Raw genomic sequence first — 16,029 nt, forward strand, 5'->3', positions numbered from 1 at the left:
CCAAAAAAAAAAAAAAAAAAAGAAAATTATCTATTACATGCATCTACAATTGTAACTGTATAAAAGGGCAAGCAGTTAGTTATGATTTAACTCTCTTTTTAAGAGACACAATTCTCAGAACCAAACCAATACAGTCATTGGATTTAGTTTCCGGGGTAAGCGGGAAAAAAGGAGGTGCTCATAGAGAACATGGCACTGAAGATGTGAGGGGACAGGCAGACAGTAGTCACAATCCACTCTGCTTTGGTGTCCAAAGAGATACTATTTCACCAGTTTCTCTTCCCAGGGTTATCAGTCTCACATCTGCCAAGAGGGAAATGAACTATAAAAGGAACAAAATGATTCTCCTTCTCTAAATAAATACAAATGACTTGAAAATTTTTGTGAGGATTAAATGGGGTAGTTTATGTTAAGTATATAACAAAATTGTAGCTATACAATACACATGAAATAAAACTATTATTACTATTTTTAATTTTTAAAGAAGTATTTGTCATTAAGGTCACCAAACTAGAGTTAAACAAAGCCAACCTTAATTAATAAGCTCTCATTATCTTACCCCTTGAAACAGTATACCAGCTAGCTACCTTCATTGACTCCAATTGAGACTAGATATTTTAAGAAAAAAATATCACTTGATGTCACTTGCTACTGTAAATCTCACCACTTTCAAGAGTAACTCTACCTATTAGTTAATAACAAGAATAAGCTCTGATTAAGGTACACTTAGAAAAAGAACTATTCATTTTAACATAATTACTATTATATATTAAGTTTCTTTAAAAATTCTGTTCTCTTCAATAGGTAAAACTTTCCACTATAATTGTGTTCAATTATCAAACATGTCCTTCAAGAATACTATAAAAGCATTAAATTTAACCCCTCCATTCAGCTGTAATAAATATTAGCTCCTGGAGTAAAAAGAGACTAAAGAAGAGGTGTTAGGATCTATAACTTATACTTCCAATACTTCCAATTAATTTTTTTTACTTTTGTAAAGTTTCATAAGGTCTAAACTATAGCAGTGAAAACAAAGAGAAATGCCACATATATGATACTCAAAATCTGTGATTGTTATTTAACCTGGTAGAATACTATTACATTCACGGGTCTGGTCTTACATAGACAACATAATAAAACATCTATGTTCCCAGATTATTAGTACAATTGAAGCAGTCCAAAAATCTTACCTGTCTGTGAGTCCATATGCCAGATCGAGCATGTCATTCTCCTCATCAGTGATTGCATCTAACTTCTCATATATGTGATCTTCAAAAATGAGGTGACAGGTTGAACAAGCCAGGGTTCCCTCACATGCACCTGACAAAAGCAACAAACACTGAACATACTCCCTTTTACATCAGATGATTCAAACCTGGTTCAGTAAAGGTTTCTAAATGTTAGAATCAGCGTTAGAATACATAAGTGAGGCCAGGCACAGTGGTTCACACTTGTAATCCCAGTGACTGGGGAAGCCAAAGCAGGCAGATCACTTCAGGTCAGGAGTTCGAGACCAGCTTGGCCAATATGGTGAAATCCTGTCTTTACTAAAAATACAAAAATTAGCCAGGCATGGTGGCACATGCTTGTAGTCCCAGCTACTAGGGAGGCTGAGGCAGAAGAATTACTTGAACGGAGGAGGCAGAGGTTACAGTGAGCTGAGGTTGCACTCCAGCCAGGGCGACAGAGTAAGACTCTGTCTCAAAAAAAAAAAAAAGAATACATAAGTGAAAGTTGAAAATGAAAAGAATAAGGGCAACAACCTTCCATCCCCTGCCGCATGCACACACACACTCGCACGAGTTTGAAATCCCTCACGTTGTATTATTTCACAAAAGTTTTGGCTTGGTGCTATGAAGGAATACCTATGAAAATACATAGTCCTAATAGAGAGCTTAAAAATTAATAAGCTGAGACATGCATATATATAAAAGTGTGTGCATTTTTAAACTTACACAGTAATTACTGACATAATAGCAATGTAAGTTATGGTATATAAGAAGAACTGGAAAGCAATCAAACCTACCACTAAATTAAGTTAAATGTTTAAGAGTTACTCAGACTTTGCTTGAAAATCTCCTGACAAAGAAACCAACACCACATAAGTCAGCCAATATCGCATTCGGCTGGCTTCCACCAAGCTAAAGTCTGCCACTCTGTAACTAGCACCTACTAGTCCAGTGCTATCCCATGGAATTTAATCCTTCTAAAGGATAGCTTTTCATTTATTTGAGATTATTCTTCCTTCTCCCAGCTGAGCATCCCCAGGTCCTTCCCCTAGGTCCTTCCACTGTTTCTTACACAAGACAGTTCTAAATCCCATCCCTCAGGCCAGCTGGGCTTTTCTTAAAATATGGCATCCAGAACATATTAGTATCCCAGGGGAGAACCCGACAACAGAGGCGTGCAGAATCACAGTCTGGTTAAATCTAACTTTAAAAACAGTGATTCGGGTTTGTTTTTACACGATTTTTTAAAGCCATTGTACAATTTCAAAGACGATAGAGTCCTCAGAGTAACTTCAGTTTGATTTATATTCTCTTTTGGAACTAAACATTATATCAAATATACACAAGCACTATTAACAACTAGTAACCTTCTTGATTTTCCTCTGAATGGATCATTTTAACTAGAGTTGCTCCTTCCTTATAATTTAAGCATTTGTTATTCATATTTTACTGTTTAAAAAAAAAAAAAAACAGGCTAGGCATGGTGGCTCACTCCTATAATCCCAGCACTTTGGGAGGCCGAGGCAGGCAGATCATGTGAGGTTCGAGACCAGCCTGGCCAACATAGTGAAACCCTGTCTCTACTAAAAATACAAAAATTAGCTAGGCATGGTGGTGCAAACCTGTAATCCCAGCTACTCGGGAGGCCAAGGCAGAAGAATCGCTTGAACCTGGGATGCAGGCAGAGATTGCAGTGACCCAAGATCAAACCGCTGAACTCCAGCCTGGGCGACAGAGTGAGACTCCATCTCCAAAAAAAAAAAAAGAAAACAAAAAAGAAAAAAATAAAACCATTGAGAGGCCTCTCTAAATCTTCATTTTTATTAAATCCAATTCAAAGCAATAATAGAATTATGGAAGAGGGAGACATAGTGAAGTACAAGAGTTAGGAACATGGGCTTTCAGCCAGACTTCCTCCCTTCAACTACAGCTTCCCTTTTTATCAATCCTGTCACCTTGGGCTACTTTACCTTCCATGTCTCAGTTTCCGCAAGAGTAACTATACTAACCTCACATAGTAGTTCCAAGAATTACATGACTGCATACTTAATATATATAAATATATATACTGGCAACCATGACTGGCAGATAGTATGTGCTATGTAAGTGTTGGTAAACATTATTATTATTATCTGGAAGTCACAGAAACTCTTAGAGTAATTGAACTTTATTTGTAAACGTAAGAGGAATTAAGAATTAAGCCCCAGAAGTTAAAGAAATGGACTAAGGTCATACTACTAGTTAGAGATGAGTTAGGACTTCAACTTAAGTTTCCCAGTGCTGTAGGCAACTAATCATTACTGTATCGCCATACAATAATGTAAGTTACCTTACTTATACATTAAATGGAGAGAAAAGGCTCATATGCCAACAAATCCCTCCTGAAAAACAAAGGACACTGCTTTTTGTACCAGTGGCCAGTCGAAATGAAGAGTTACCATCCTGTTCTAGCTCTTCATAGGTTTCAAATTCTCCCCCTCTCTTCCCTAGGAAGCTTTCATTCTTTTAACCTTCTCTTAAAGGTATTATTCTATTCTCTTACTTAAATTTTCATGGCTCAGGAACCTTGGCAATTGTTTCCACATCTTCAGCTCAGCGCTGAAGAGACTATTCTAATAAGAATTCGATCTCTACTAAAAATACAAAAAAAAAATTAGCCGGGCGTGGTGGTGCGCGCCTGTAGTCCCAGCTACTTGGAGACTGAGGCAGGAGAATGGCGTGAACCCAGGAGGTGGAGCTTGCAGTGAGCCAAGATCGCACTACTGCACTCCAGCCTGGGCGACAAAGCGAGACTCTGTCTCAAAAAAAAAAAAAGAATTTGAAAAATGCTGAATATTTACAGATTAACTTTTGATGTCTACACACTAAGTTCCTATTATACATTCTAGTCCCGTATTTATTCTTTAAATGAACACATCACATTCATGATCCCTCATTATTTTATGATCCTTTTCGAACCTTTTCTGCCACAAAAACCTGTCAACAATTTATCCTTTCTTATTCTCTGTACTAGGAAGAAGTTCAAATATAATAGAAACTATAAGACTCAGAATGAAACCAGCCTATGTGAGAGAGCTAACACTAAACCAGAGAAAGCTCATGGTCAGACTGTGTTAGAACAACTATCACTACAGAAACGATCTGTAGCAAGGGTTTACAAGACCCCATGGATAGCACTTAAGAACTATTCTGTCCTTGCCATGGTCAGGGCTCAAAGAAAATTTAAAAAATAAAAAAGTAAAAGAAACTTTCAATCTTGCAAAATTTCATAAGATCCGGCCACTGCACTCCAGCCCGGGCTACAGAGCGAGACTCCGTCTCAAAAAAAAAAAAAAAAAAAAAAAGAAGACAGATGATTCATTTTCTAGAGTTTGTTTTGAGATTTAACCTATATGGTTTATTAACAAATAAAGAATTTTTGAGAATATTGGAGACACCTATCCAAAAAGGGTATTTAGGAGGAAAAAAACCCTGCAAAAATAAGGTAAATATTTGGGTATAAAAAGAGCTTAAAACTCTGAGAAGAACAAGAGACTATTAAGAGAAAAAAAAAAGTTCCTCCTTTTCTGTTTTCTTTATCTCATAAAATACTTCCATTTCATGATAGCTATGTCCTCCAATTACTACTTGTCTCGGTGTTCAGTTCTATGAGGTTTTTTGTTTTGTTTTGTTTGTTTTTTGAGACAGAGTCCTACTCTTGTTGCCCAGACTAGAGTGCAATGGCATGATCTCAGCTCATGGCAACCTCCGCCTCCTGGGTTCAAGCGATTCTCCTGCCTCCGCCTCCTGGAGTAGCTGAGATTACAGGCGTGAGCCACCATGGCTGGCTAACTTTTGTATTTTTAGCAGAGACGGGGGTTCACCATATTGTCCAGGCTGGTCTCGAACTCCCGACCTCAGGTGATCTGCCTGCCTCAGCCTCCCAAAGTGTTGGGGTTACAGGCGTGAGCCACTGCACCCGGCCAGTTCTGTGAGTTTTAATGCATGTATAGACGTGTGTAACCACCACCACACTCAGGATACAGAGCAGCTTCATCAGCCTAAAACATTCCCTTTTACTGTTGCTTTGCTGTCACACTCTACCCCATCCCTAACCCCTGGCAACCACTGATCTGTTCTCTATCACTGCAGTTTAGTCTTCCAGAATGTTCACATAAATAGAATCATACAGTGTATGACTGAAACTGCCTTCTTTCACTCAACACAATGTCTCTGAGATTCACCCAATGTGTTGCGTGCATCCATAATTTGCTCCCTTTCATTGCTAAGAAGCATTCCACTGTTTGAATGTCCCACGGTTTGTTTCTAATAGGTATCTGGTGGTGTCACATTGTGACTTTCATTCACATTCTCTACAAGAAATTAAAGGTGTAAAATATCTTTTTTTTTTTTTTTAACTTTGCCTCATTTTTTTTTTTTCCAAAGCCACTTGGGAGTATGACATCACCATTAGTCTCCTGTCCCTCTAGAAGAAAACTCTAAACACTGAGTCGTTCATACACGCAAGTTCAGTCCCGATGCCCCTCAATTATCTTTTTATGAGCTTATCTGCCATCTCTACATTCTCCTTGGTGAAGCGTCTGTTCATATCTTTTGCCCATTTTTTAACTGGGTTGTTTCTTACTGTTAAGTTTTGAGAGCGTTTTACATATTCGGGATATAAGTCCTTTCACTGGATATGTGATTTACAAGTATTTTCTCCCAGTCTGTAGTTTGTCTTTTCACTTCCTTAACAGTGTCTTTGGAAGAACAAAAGTTTTTAATTTTGATGGAGTCTAATTTATATATTTTTTCTTATATGTAAGAAAAAATTGTGCTCTTCTAGTCATGTCTAATTCTCTGCCTACCTACCCACCGGTCCCAAAGATTTTTCTTTGTTCTTTCTTTGAGGAATTTAGAGTTCTAAGTTCTACATTTAGATCTAAGTCAATTTTGCATCACTGTTTTTATAAGATTTATGAGGTTTAGGTTGATGCTCCTTTTTTTCCCACATGAATATCCAATTGATTCAGCATCACCTGTTGAAAAGAATACTCTTTCTTCACTAATTGTTTTGCACCTCTGTCAAAAACCAATTGGCCACTGCCAAGAGGTGGAAACAACCCAAATATCTCTCAAGTGCTAAAGAGATAAAGAAAATGTGGTACACATCCATAAAATGAAATATTATTTGGCCGCAAAAAGGAATGAAGTATACAAACTAAAACACAAGATGAACATTGAAAACATTATGTTAAGTGGAAGTCGCTCACAAAGGACCACATATTATATGATTCCATTGATGTGAAATGTCCAGAATAGGCAAATCTATAGGTACGGAAAGTAGTGGCTGCTTAGGGCTAGGGAAATGGGGCATTGAGAGGTGCTAGCTAAAGAGGATGGGGTTTCCTTTTGAAGTGATGAAAATGTTTTAAGGTGATGTTGCACAACTCTGAATATACTAAAAAAAATTCACTGTATACTTTAAATAGGTGACTTGTTTGGTATTTGAATGATACCTCAATAAAGCTGTTACCAAAAAAACTGCCCATCTTTTATGGGTCTGTCACTGAACCCTTTATTCTGTTTCACTGATCTACATGTTTGCTTGTCTCTCTGCTGATATTATACCATCTTCATCACTGTGGTGTCATTGTAAGTCTTAAGACCTGTACTGTGCTTCTTCTAACTTTATTCTTCTTTTAAAATTGTTTTGGCTATTCTAGTTTCTTTGCTTTTCCATAAACATATTTTGTTAGATTTAAACCTAAAATTTTCATTTAGGAAGCTGTTATAAATGGAATTTTTTTTTAGTTTTCATTTCCAAACATTCACTGTTAAGTACACAGCAATACAACTGGTGTGTGTGTGTTTGTGTGTGTGTTGACCTTATATTCTAGGACCTTGCTAAACTTACTTATTAGCTCTAAGAATTTTTTTGTAGATTCCTTGTGACTTTCCTCATAAACAATCATGTCATCTAAAACCACTTTTATTTTTTCAATCTGTGTGCCTTTTCTTTCTTTCTCTGGCCTTAATACACTGGTTAAGACATCCAGTGTGATGTTAAATAGGAGTGGTGAAAGTAGACATCCTTGCCTTGTCTCCGATTTTACAGGAAAGACATTCCATTTTTCACCATAAAGCATGATGTTAGTTATAGAGTTTTTTGTAGATTCCTTTTATCAGCACCTTATTTTGCATAAAGTTGATCTGGTACTGCCTTCTTATTTCCAGTTAAAACATGAGAACTGCCACCAATTCTCTATCTCTTTTGACACAGAGAGTTCAAAGCCATAATGAGCATCCCTATGGCTCCCAACTACGCTAGAGTCACAGCCCCAGATGCCAAAGCCTATCCGCAGAAACAAAGTAGATAACATTGTCATTAGGCGTCATCTTCTAAGCCTTCTTTCTTCAGCATCACAGAATTCCCAGGCTCCTACCCACCATGGTATCTTCCGCACTGAGAATCACCCATGCATATATTCCCACTATCAGACTCGGGTGCAACACAGAGAAAGGAGTCTCTGTTTTTTTGTTTTGTTTTGTGTGTGTGTGTGTAGGGTAGGTCCAGGGAGTTAAGGTATTCCTCGTGTGTGTATGTGTGTGTGTGTGTGTGTGTGTGTGTTCATGTGTGTAGGGTGGGTCCCTGATCTGGGATTAGAAGGTACAGACTGGGCATAGTGGCTCATGCCTATAATCCCAGCACTTTGGGAGGCCGCAGTATGAGGATCTCTTGAGGACAGGAGTTTGAGAACAGCCTGGGCAACATAGCAAAATCCCATTTCTACAAAAAAGTTAAAAATTAGCTGGGTGTGGTGGCGCACATCTGTAGTCCCAGCTACTTAGGAGGCTAAGGCGGGAGGATCACCTGAGCCCAGGAGCTCAAGGCTGCAGTGAGCTATGATCATACCACTACACTTCAGCCTGGGTGACAAAGCGAGACCCCATCTCTTTTTGTTTAAGTTTTGGGGTACATGTGCAGGATGTGCAGGTTTGTTACATAGGTAAATGTGTGCCATGGTGGTTTGCTGCACCTATCAACCCATCACCTAGACATTAAGCCCCATATGCATTAGCTCTTTTCCCTAATGCTCTCCCCTCTGTGCCCTCCCCCAGCAGGCCCCAGTAAGTGTTGTTCCCTTCCCTGTGTCCATGTGTTCTCTTTTTCAGCTCCCACTTGTAAGTGAGAACATGTGGTGTTTGGTTTTCTGTTCCTGCATTAGTTTGCTGAGGATAATGGCTTCCAGCTCCACCCATGTCCCTGCAAAGCACATGATCTTGTTCCTTTTATGGCTGTATAGTATTCCATGGTGTATATGTACATTTTCTTTATCCAGCCTATCACTGATTGACATTTGGGTTGATTCTATGTCTTTGCTCTTGCGAATAGTGCTACAATGGACATATATGTGCATGTATCTTTACAACAGAATAATTTATATTCCTTTGGGTATATACTCAGTAATGAGATTGCTGGGTCAAATGGTATTTCCAGTTCTAAATCTTTGAGGAATCACCACACTGTCTTCCACAATGGTTGAACTAATTTACATTCCCACCAACAGTGTAAAAGTGTTCATATTTCTCTGTAACCTCACCAGCATCTGTTGTTTCCTCACTTTTTAATAGTCACCACTCTGACTGGCATCAGACCCTGTCTCTTTTTAAAAGTAGAAGAAAGAAGCATTGCAGCAGCTACAATTACAAGAGTTAGAAGGTGCAATTTTATCCCAAAATTGCAATTTTATCCCAAAATACAATTACAAGAGTTAGAAGGTGCATTTTATCCCAAAAAACAAGCTATAAATGGTGATTAAGTCAGTTGTGAAGAAATAGGTTCTGCATGTTGGCTCAAAAATTTAGCCAACATTATGTTTATGGGAAAACAAATTCCAAATAACAAGCAGCTGACCTGAAAATAGATTATGGAAACAAAACCTATTCACAATTCACAAAACGGGGAGCATTTTTTTTTTTTTTTTTGCTTTTCACATACACAGAGAACCCTACAAAACAAACAGTAGAAGATAACCTATAAAACTATAAGAGAATAAAGGATATAAAATAACAAATAACAAACAATAACTACAAGGCTGAAACTTGCAGCTGATCACAATATGGGCATACTAATACATGATGTATATGAAAGAATAAGGTGCAAAATTTATATAACTTATTATATACACTGCCCCAGAGTAATATTGGTGGCTGTCAGCTTTGAGTGTCTCTGTAAGTGGTTGGCTATATAAAAATAAATGAATAGAGAAAATGCGTATGTACATGTATGTATATATGTATGTGCGTGTGTATATATCCATGGATATACACATATATGTAAACACAAAGTGATCACGTTTTATGAGAAATGCATTCTCAAAGATTTTGAGAATTGTACAAGTCCCATATTTCAAGAATTATTTTCTCAATGAAACAAACTAGAAAGTGGATTCCTAAAGTTTAAAATATAAAATCCTCAAACATTTTTGTTTTAAAATATACTTAAGTAGAACAAATGTATGAAGTCAAATTCTTTACATTACTATACCCACCTTTCAAATAACCAAAAATACAGCAGGCCCGGGCCACAGGCCACACAAGCAGGTGAGCGGAGGGCGAGCGAAGGAAGCTTCATCTGTATTTACAACCACTCCCCACTGCTCGCATTACCGCCTGAGCTCCACCTCTGTCAGATCAGCAGCTGCATCAGATTCTCACAGGAGTGAGAACCCTATTGTGAACTGCGCATGTGGGGGGTCTAGGGTGCACCCTCCTTATGAGAATCTAATGCCTGATGATCTGTTACTCTCTCCCATCACCTCCAGATGGGACCTACATCTAGTTGCAGGAAAAGAAGCTCAGAGCTCCCACTGATTCTACCTTATGATGAGTTGCATAATTATTTCACTATATGATACAGTGTAGTAATAATAGAAATAAAGTGCACAATAAATGTAATGCACTTGAATTATCCCAAAACCATCCCCACCCCAACCTCGTCCAAGGAAAATTTGTCTTCCACGAAACCAGCCCCTAGTGCCAAAAAGGTTGGGGGCCACTGCCTTAGAAAATAGAATGGTAGTTACCAGCAGATGGGAGTGGGGGTGAGGAAATGAAACGAGCATGTGCTGCTCGAAGGGTACAAAGTTTCAGTTAGGAGGAATTTGTGTTTAACACGTCTAGCACAGGCCGGGCACGATGGCTCATGCCTGTAATCCCAGTACTTTGGGAGGCTGAGGCAGGCAAACTTTTGAGGTCAGATGTGTGAGACCAGCCTGGCCAACATGGTGAAACCCCATCTTTCCTAAAAATACAAAAATTAGCCAGGTGTCATGGTGCTCATCTATAATCCCAGCTACTAGGGAGGCTGAGGCACAAGAATCACCTGAGCCCAGGAGATGGAGGCTGCAGTGAGCCAACATCATGCCACTGCACTCCAGCCTGGGTGACAGAGTGAGACTGTGTCTCAAAAAATTATTTAAAAAGAATTTTTAAAATCTATAGCACAGCATGGTGACTGCAGTTAATAATAATGTATTGTGTATTTCAAAAGTTACTATCAGTAAATTTCAGATGTCTCATCACAAACAATAACTGAGGCAAAGCGCATTGTATATATGTATCAAAACATCACACTGTACCTACCCCATAAATACAATTATGATTGTCAATTTAAATTAATAATAATAACATATTTCATGCCTTAGCACTGAAAATAACCTGATTTAGGAACACGTTACAGCCACGCTGATATTAGCCCCTGGGGCCAGCATTTTACCCACCATCCTGGCTTGGTTATACAACAATTTTCATGAACTTAAAAGTATATACATTTTAGTACTGCTTTGATTTTGTTGACATTTTGACTAACAATTCAGAGTTCTTTCTCCTAAACTAACAGTAACAGGTATCATGACAGGTTTTTGGCTTTCTTCCTAGCATTTTGTTACATCTAACCTCTGTTCCAAAATAACTCATTTTCAGACACATTTTTCAGTATTAGCACTTAACGCTTGGCTGAAACTGATACAGGCTTTAAAAATGATTTTAAATTAATAACCACAGTTTAAAATATCATCACCATAGTCAAGAAAATCATACAGATATTCAAATATCTATAAACAGTGTGGTTCACATGGTGCTGACAAAGGATGGCAGGGATTTGTTTATAAGCTAAAATGGTACATCTTTAGCTGCAGTAACAAACATAAAATTTACAACTCACACAGCCTGCCAGCTTAAAATTACAGGATTCCTGACAAAAGTTTTGGTTTTCACAATACTTCTGATTTTGCTAGAGGAAGAATCTCAATACTGTTAATCTGCACAATTTCAAATATGCATCTAAAATGACATGAAGAATAGTAAAGCATGCTTACTAATTTCAAGGTTGGTGAACTCATGAATCAAGTTTTGCTTTTTTTAAACAGGAATAATGATAGTAAGCACTTGGGCAAATCCTCAGAAGTTCTAGCTGCGAAATTAATTCCTAGAGAAAGTCAGATCTCTGCAGACTGTTGTTCCTTTCCTTTCATGTAACTTCAGTGTTTGCCAATGGGAAAAGACATTTCGTGTGTATGCATCTCATACTAAGATCATTTTGTATTATCTGCTACGATGCTGACAATACAGATTGCCCGCCCCGACACCCAACCCCTTTCCCAAACAAAAATCTAGAGGATGGCTGCATGGGAATATTATATATTAGAAATGGAAATTATGTGTAAACATAAAATCTAATTTTCTAGAGTAAAGATTGATCTAGCATAGTCAGAAATACATTATATCAATAGGGACTCAAGTATGAAGGGAAAAAATATAAACTTATACAAACACTATCAGGATCTTCTAATTTGTATAATTTCCCTCAAAACAGACACATGAAGAAAATAGGTAATATTGAAGAAAAAAAATGTCTTGAGAGTACACTACGTAAGTTGAACTGCAGGTGCGTCACTGCCCCCTAGTGACAGAATATTATGATACACTCTGAAAACAGGTACCTGCATCATCCAAAAGACCTATATTAATATAAAAGTTGGCAATGAGAATGTTTATAAGTTTGCACTTTCCAAAATGTATGACTGTCCCTTTTTATTCATTTGTTCATTCACTACTTCATTTCATATACAATGAAGAATAAAATAGGAATGACTTTATCCCTCATCGAAGTTTATTGGGAAAGATACACAAGAAATACATAATTACTAAACTGTGACAAATACTATGAAACGAACAAGATGCTGAGAAGGAGGATAATAGGTTCAAGATAACAAGAGAACCACTACTTTGGACTGGGTGGCTGGGAAAAGCCTTGCTAAGGAAGTATATAAATTGAGATTTGAGAGATGAAAAGCTAAATTTGGGGGATGGGAGAGAGAGGGATGTATCTCGGGGAGAGGGTGAAGTATCTACGAGGTCTCAAAGGTAGGAATTTTGGGTGAGCTCAAGCTCTTGAGAAAAGGCCAGTATCGCCAAAGTGAGACAAAGGACAATGAGAAAAAAAAAAAAAAAGAGGAAGAGTGGCAGATACGGCCAGATAACGCAGAACCTTTTACGGTTGGGAATACAGATTTTATCCTATGTGCAAAGAAAGTCACTCGTGGTTTTGTTTTGTTTGAGAGTCTCACTTTGTTGCCAGACTAGACTGCAGTGGTGCGATCTCGGCTCACTGCAACCTCTGACTCTCTGGTTCAAGCAATTCTCCTGCCTCAGCCTCCCAAGTAGCTGGGATTACAGGCGCCCGCCACCACGCCCAGCTGGTTTTCTTGTTTGTTTTTTGGGTTTTTTTTTTTTTGTATTTTTAGTAGAGACAGGGTTTCATTATGATGGCCAGGATGGTCTTGATCTCTTGACCTCGTGATCCACCCGTCTTGGTTTGTTTTTTTCTTTTTTTTCAAGACGGAGTCTTACTCTGTAACCCAGGCTGGAGTGCAATGGTGCAATCTCGGCTCACTGAAACCTCTAACTCCTGGGTTAAAGCAATTCTCCTGCCTCAGTCTCCCAAGTAGCTGAAATTATAGGTGCGTGCCACCACACCTGGCTAAATTTTGTATTTTTAGTAGAGACGGGTTTTCACCATGTTGCCCAGGCTGGTCTCAAACTCGTGACCTTGTGATCCGCCCGCCTAGCCTCCCAAAGTGCTGGGATTACATGCATCAGCCCATGAGTGCCAGGCCCACTCATAGTTTTTAATCAGGGAACTGATACGTCTGATTTCTGTTAGGACAAATTACCCAGCTGCTAAGCTCCAGAGCAGAAGCAGGTTAGCACAGCTCCAGGTGCACAGTGGCTGGCCGGCCCCACGTGCCGACTGTAGGGATGGAGCCAACAGGAGGTGCTAGAGACGAATCTTGGGGGCACAACTGGCAGGAAGTGCCGATGGACTGGATGTCAGGTGGGGCAGAAAGGGGAAGGAATGGTGCTCTACAGTTTCAGGTTCGAGCAGCCGGGTGGTGCTCATTACTGAGATAGGAAAGATTCGAGGAAGGACAGGTTACGTCAGGAGGAAAAAAGCCAAAAGCTGTTTTAAATATGTTAGATTTCCAAGAAGAGATGTAAAGCAAGAAGTTAGATCCGTAAGCCAGGGCTCAGAGGAGAGGTCTGAGCTAAGGATGTAAATTTAAGAGTTTATCAACATCTAGAAAGGATTTAAGGTCACAGAACAGATGAGATCACCCAGGGAGAAACTGTAAAGAAACTGAGTACTTTGGTAAGCCACGTTTGGAGTACGGTGTTCATCTGTGAGTAGGACGTATGACAAGTGTGGTATTTAGATGGGCTCCTGCATTCAGCCTCAGGAATTAATGAAACAGCTGCCCCTATAATGTTGTGGTAATAAGCTCTTCTTTATAACGGTAACACTGCACCCTTCCTGATTTCATTTCTTTCATCTTTATTCTAGAAAGAGGCTTAGGCTTAACTCTATCTTTGGTGAATCTAGTTTAGCTTACTTATCTCAAGCTTATCTTTAAATACAAAGATTTGTGGACATGTCAAGATACTTGATCTTTAAAGCTTTTCTTCTGAGTCTGAATATGTGAATTTCTATGATACCAGCAGAATTCTTTAATTACATTTACATTAAATTTTCTATATTTCTTGGGCATTGAGAAAAAAGATTATTTCAGTGCTTATCTCTGTGTGATGATATCACGTGTTAAATTCTTTTTAAATCTATTTTCAAAATTTGCTATAATGAACAATGAATCTGTATTAATACCTATGTTAACAATATTAGCTAATATTTATTTAGCAGTTGCTTGGATTTACTAATTTGATCTTTACAGCAATTTTATGAGGTAGATATTAATATTATCCCCACTTTACAGATGAAAAGATGAGGTATGAGTAGGTTAGATACCTAACCCAATGTCACAAAGCTGAAAAAGTGATAGAGCTGGGAAAGAAGCCCAGGCAGGACATTCGTCCATTCCAACCAATGACTTTCAGAAAACACTTTGTTTAACTGTGATTCAGAGTATGAATTTCATTTTACATCATGACCCAGTACACACATACTTGTAAATAGCTAAATAAACATTTAATAAGATAATACCCTTGCAAAAGATGGTATGTTTTTATATGTTCTGTTCTTTTTGATTTCTTTAAAATGCTAGTTGGGAGTGACTAAATTGATTTCATGATCCTGTAATAGTTGCCACCTGCAGTTTAAAAAAAAACTGGACTGTAATACACAGTCACAAGTGATGAAGAAAAAAATACTTTTAAAAACGTAAAAGAATACTTTCAAGTATTAAGATCATAATACTTGTGTTTTAATTTAAAAGAAATTAATATAAAGCAATCCACACAAATTATTTATGCAAAAAGCATTTTACACTATTTTGAGAATATGTAGCTTCATGTAAAACAGCAGTTGGAAGCCATTTAAATAAATGTTAAAATCTGTCTTCACAATTTTATCAAATAGGACATTTAAAGAGCTTTTGCTAACCTATAAAAATAAACAATACCTCATCAAAAAAATAGGCAAATAATACTGCCCAAAGCAATTTACAGATTCAACACTATTCCTATCAAACTACCAACATCGTTTTTCACAGAACTATAAAAAAACTATTCCAAAATTCATATGGAATCGATGCAGGGTAGATGAGCCCCAAAATTAGGGCTTAGCTCAGGAAGGTTCTTGGCTTTGCCCAGGAAAGGATTCAGGGCAAGCCGGTGGTGTTAAATAGCAACTTTCATTGAAGCAGCAGCGTACACCAGCAGCAGAGGTAGGACTCCTTGCAGAGCAGGGCTACCCCACAGGCAGTGTGCCCAGAGTAGCAGCTCAGAGGTTGTTCTGCAGTTACATATATATACACACACACACACACACATATATATACACACATACATATATGCACACATATATACATATATACACATATATACATATATACACACACATATATACATACATATTTTTTATTATTTTTTTTTTTATTTTGAGACAGTCTTGGTCAGTCACCCAGGGTGGAGTACAGTGGCGCTATCTCAGCTCACTGCAACCTCCACCTCCCAGATTCAACTGATTCTTGTGCCTCAGCCTCCCAGGTAGCTGGGACTACAGGTGTGCACCACCACACCTGGCTAATTTTTGTATTTTTAGTAGAGATGGGGTTTCACCATGTTGGCCAGGCTAGTCTCAAACTCCTGACCTCAAGTGATCTGCCCGCCTTGGCCTCCCAAAGTGCCAGGATTACAGGCATGAGCCACCACACCCGGCCAGCACTTACTCTTTTTAAGAGACTCCCTATTCAATAATGGTGCTGGGATGTCTGGTTAGACATACGCAGAAGTCTGAACTTGA

The 16,029-nt window shown here is 38.3% G+C and overlaps 1 protein-coding gene across 1 annotated transcript in view; it reads right to left on the reverse strand.

Moving 5' to 3' along the window:
• Positions 1-16,029, reverse strand: part of FDX1 (ferredoxin 1) — a 36,866-nt gene that overhangs the window by 5,972 nt on the left and 14,865 nt on the right. The window contains exon 3 of the mRNA XM_017883245.1: positions 1,191-1,320. Coding sequence (XP_017738734.1) covers positions 1,191-1,320 — 130 coding nt within the window. The remainder of the gene's footprint in view (positions 1-1,190; positions 1,321-16,029) is intronic.

This window comes from Rhinopithecus bieti, unplaced genomic scaffold, assembly GCF_001698545.2.
Source record: "Rhinopithecus bieti isolate Rb0 unplaced genomic scaffold, ASM169854v2 scaffold_11964, whole genome shotgun sequence".
Lineage (NCBI taxonomy): Eukaryota > Metazoa > Chordata > Mammalia > Primates > Cercopithecidae > Rhinopithecus > Rhinopithecus bieti.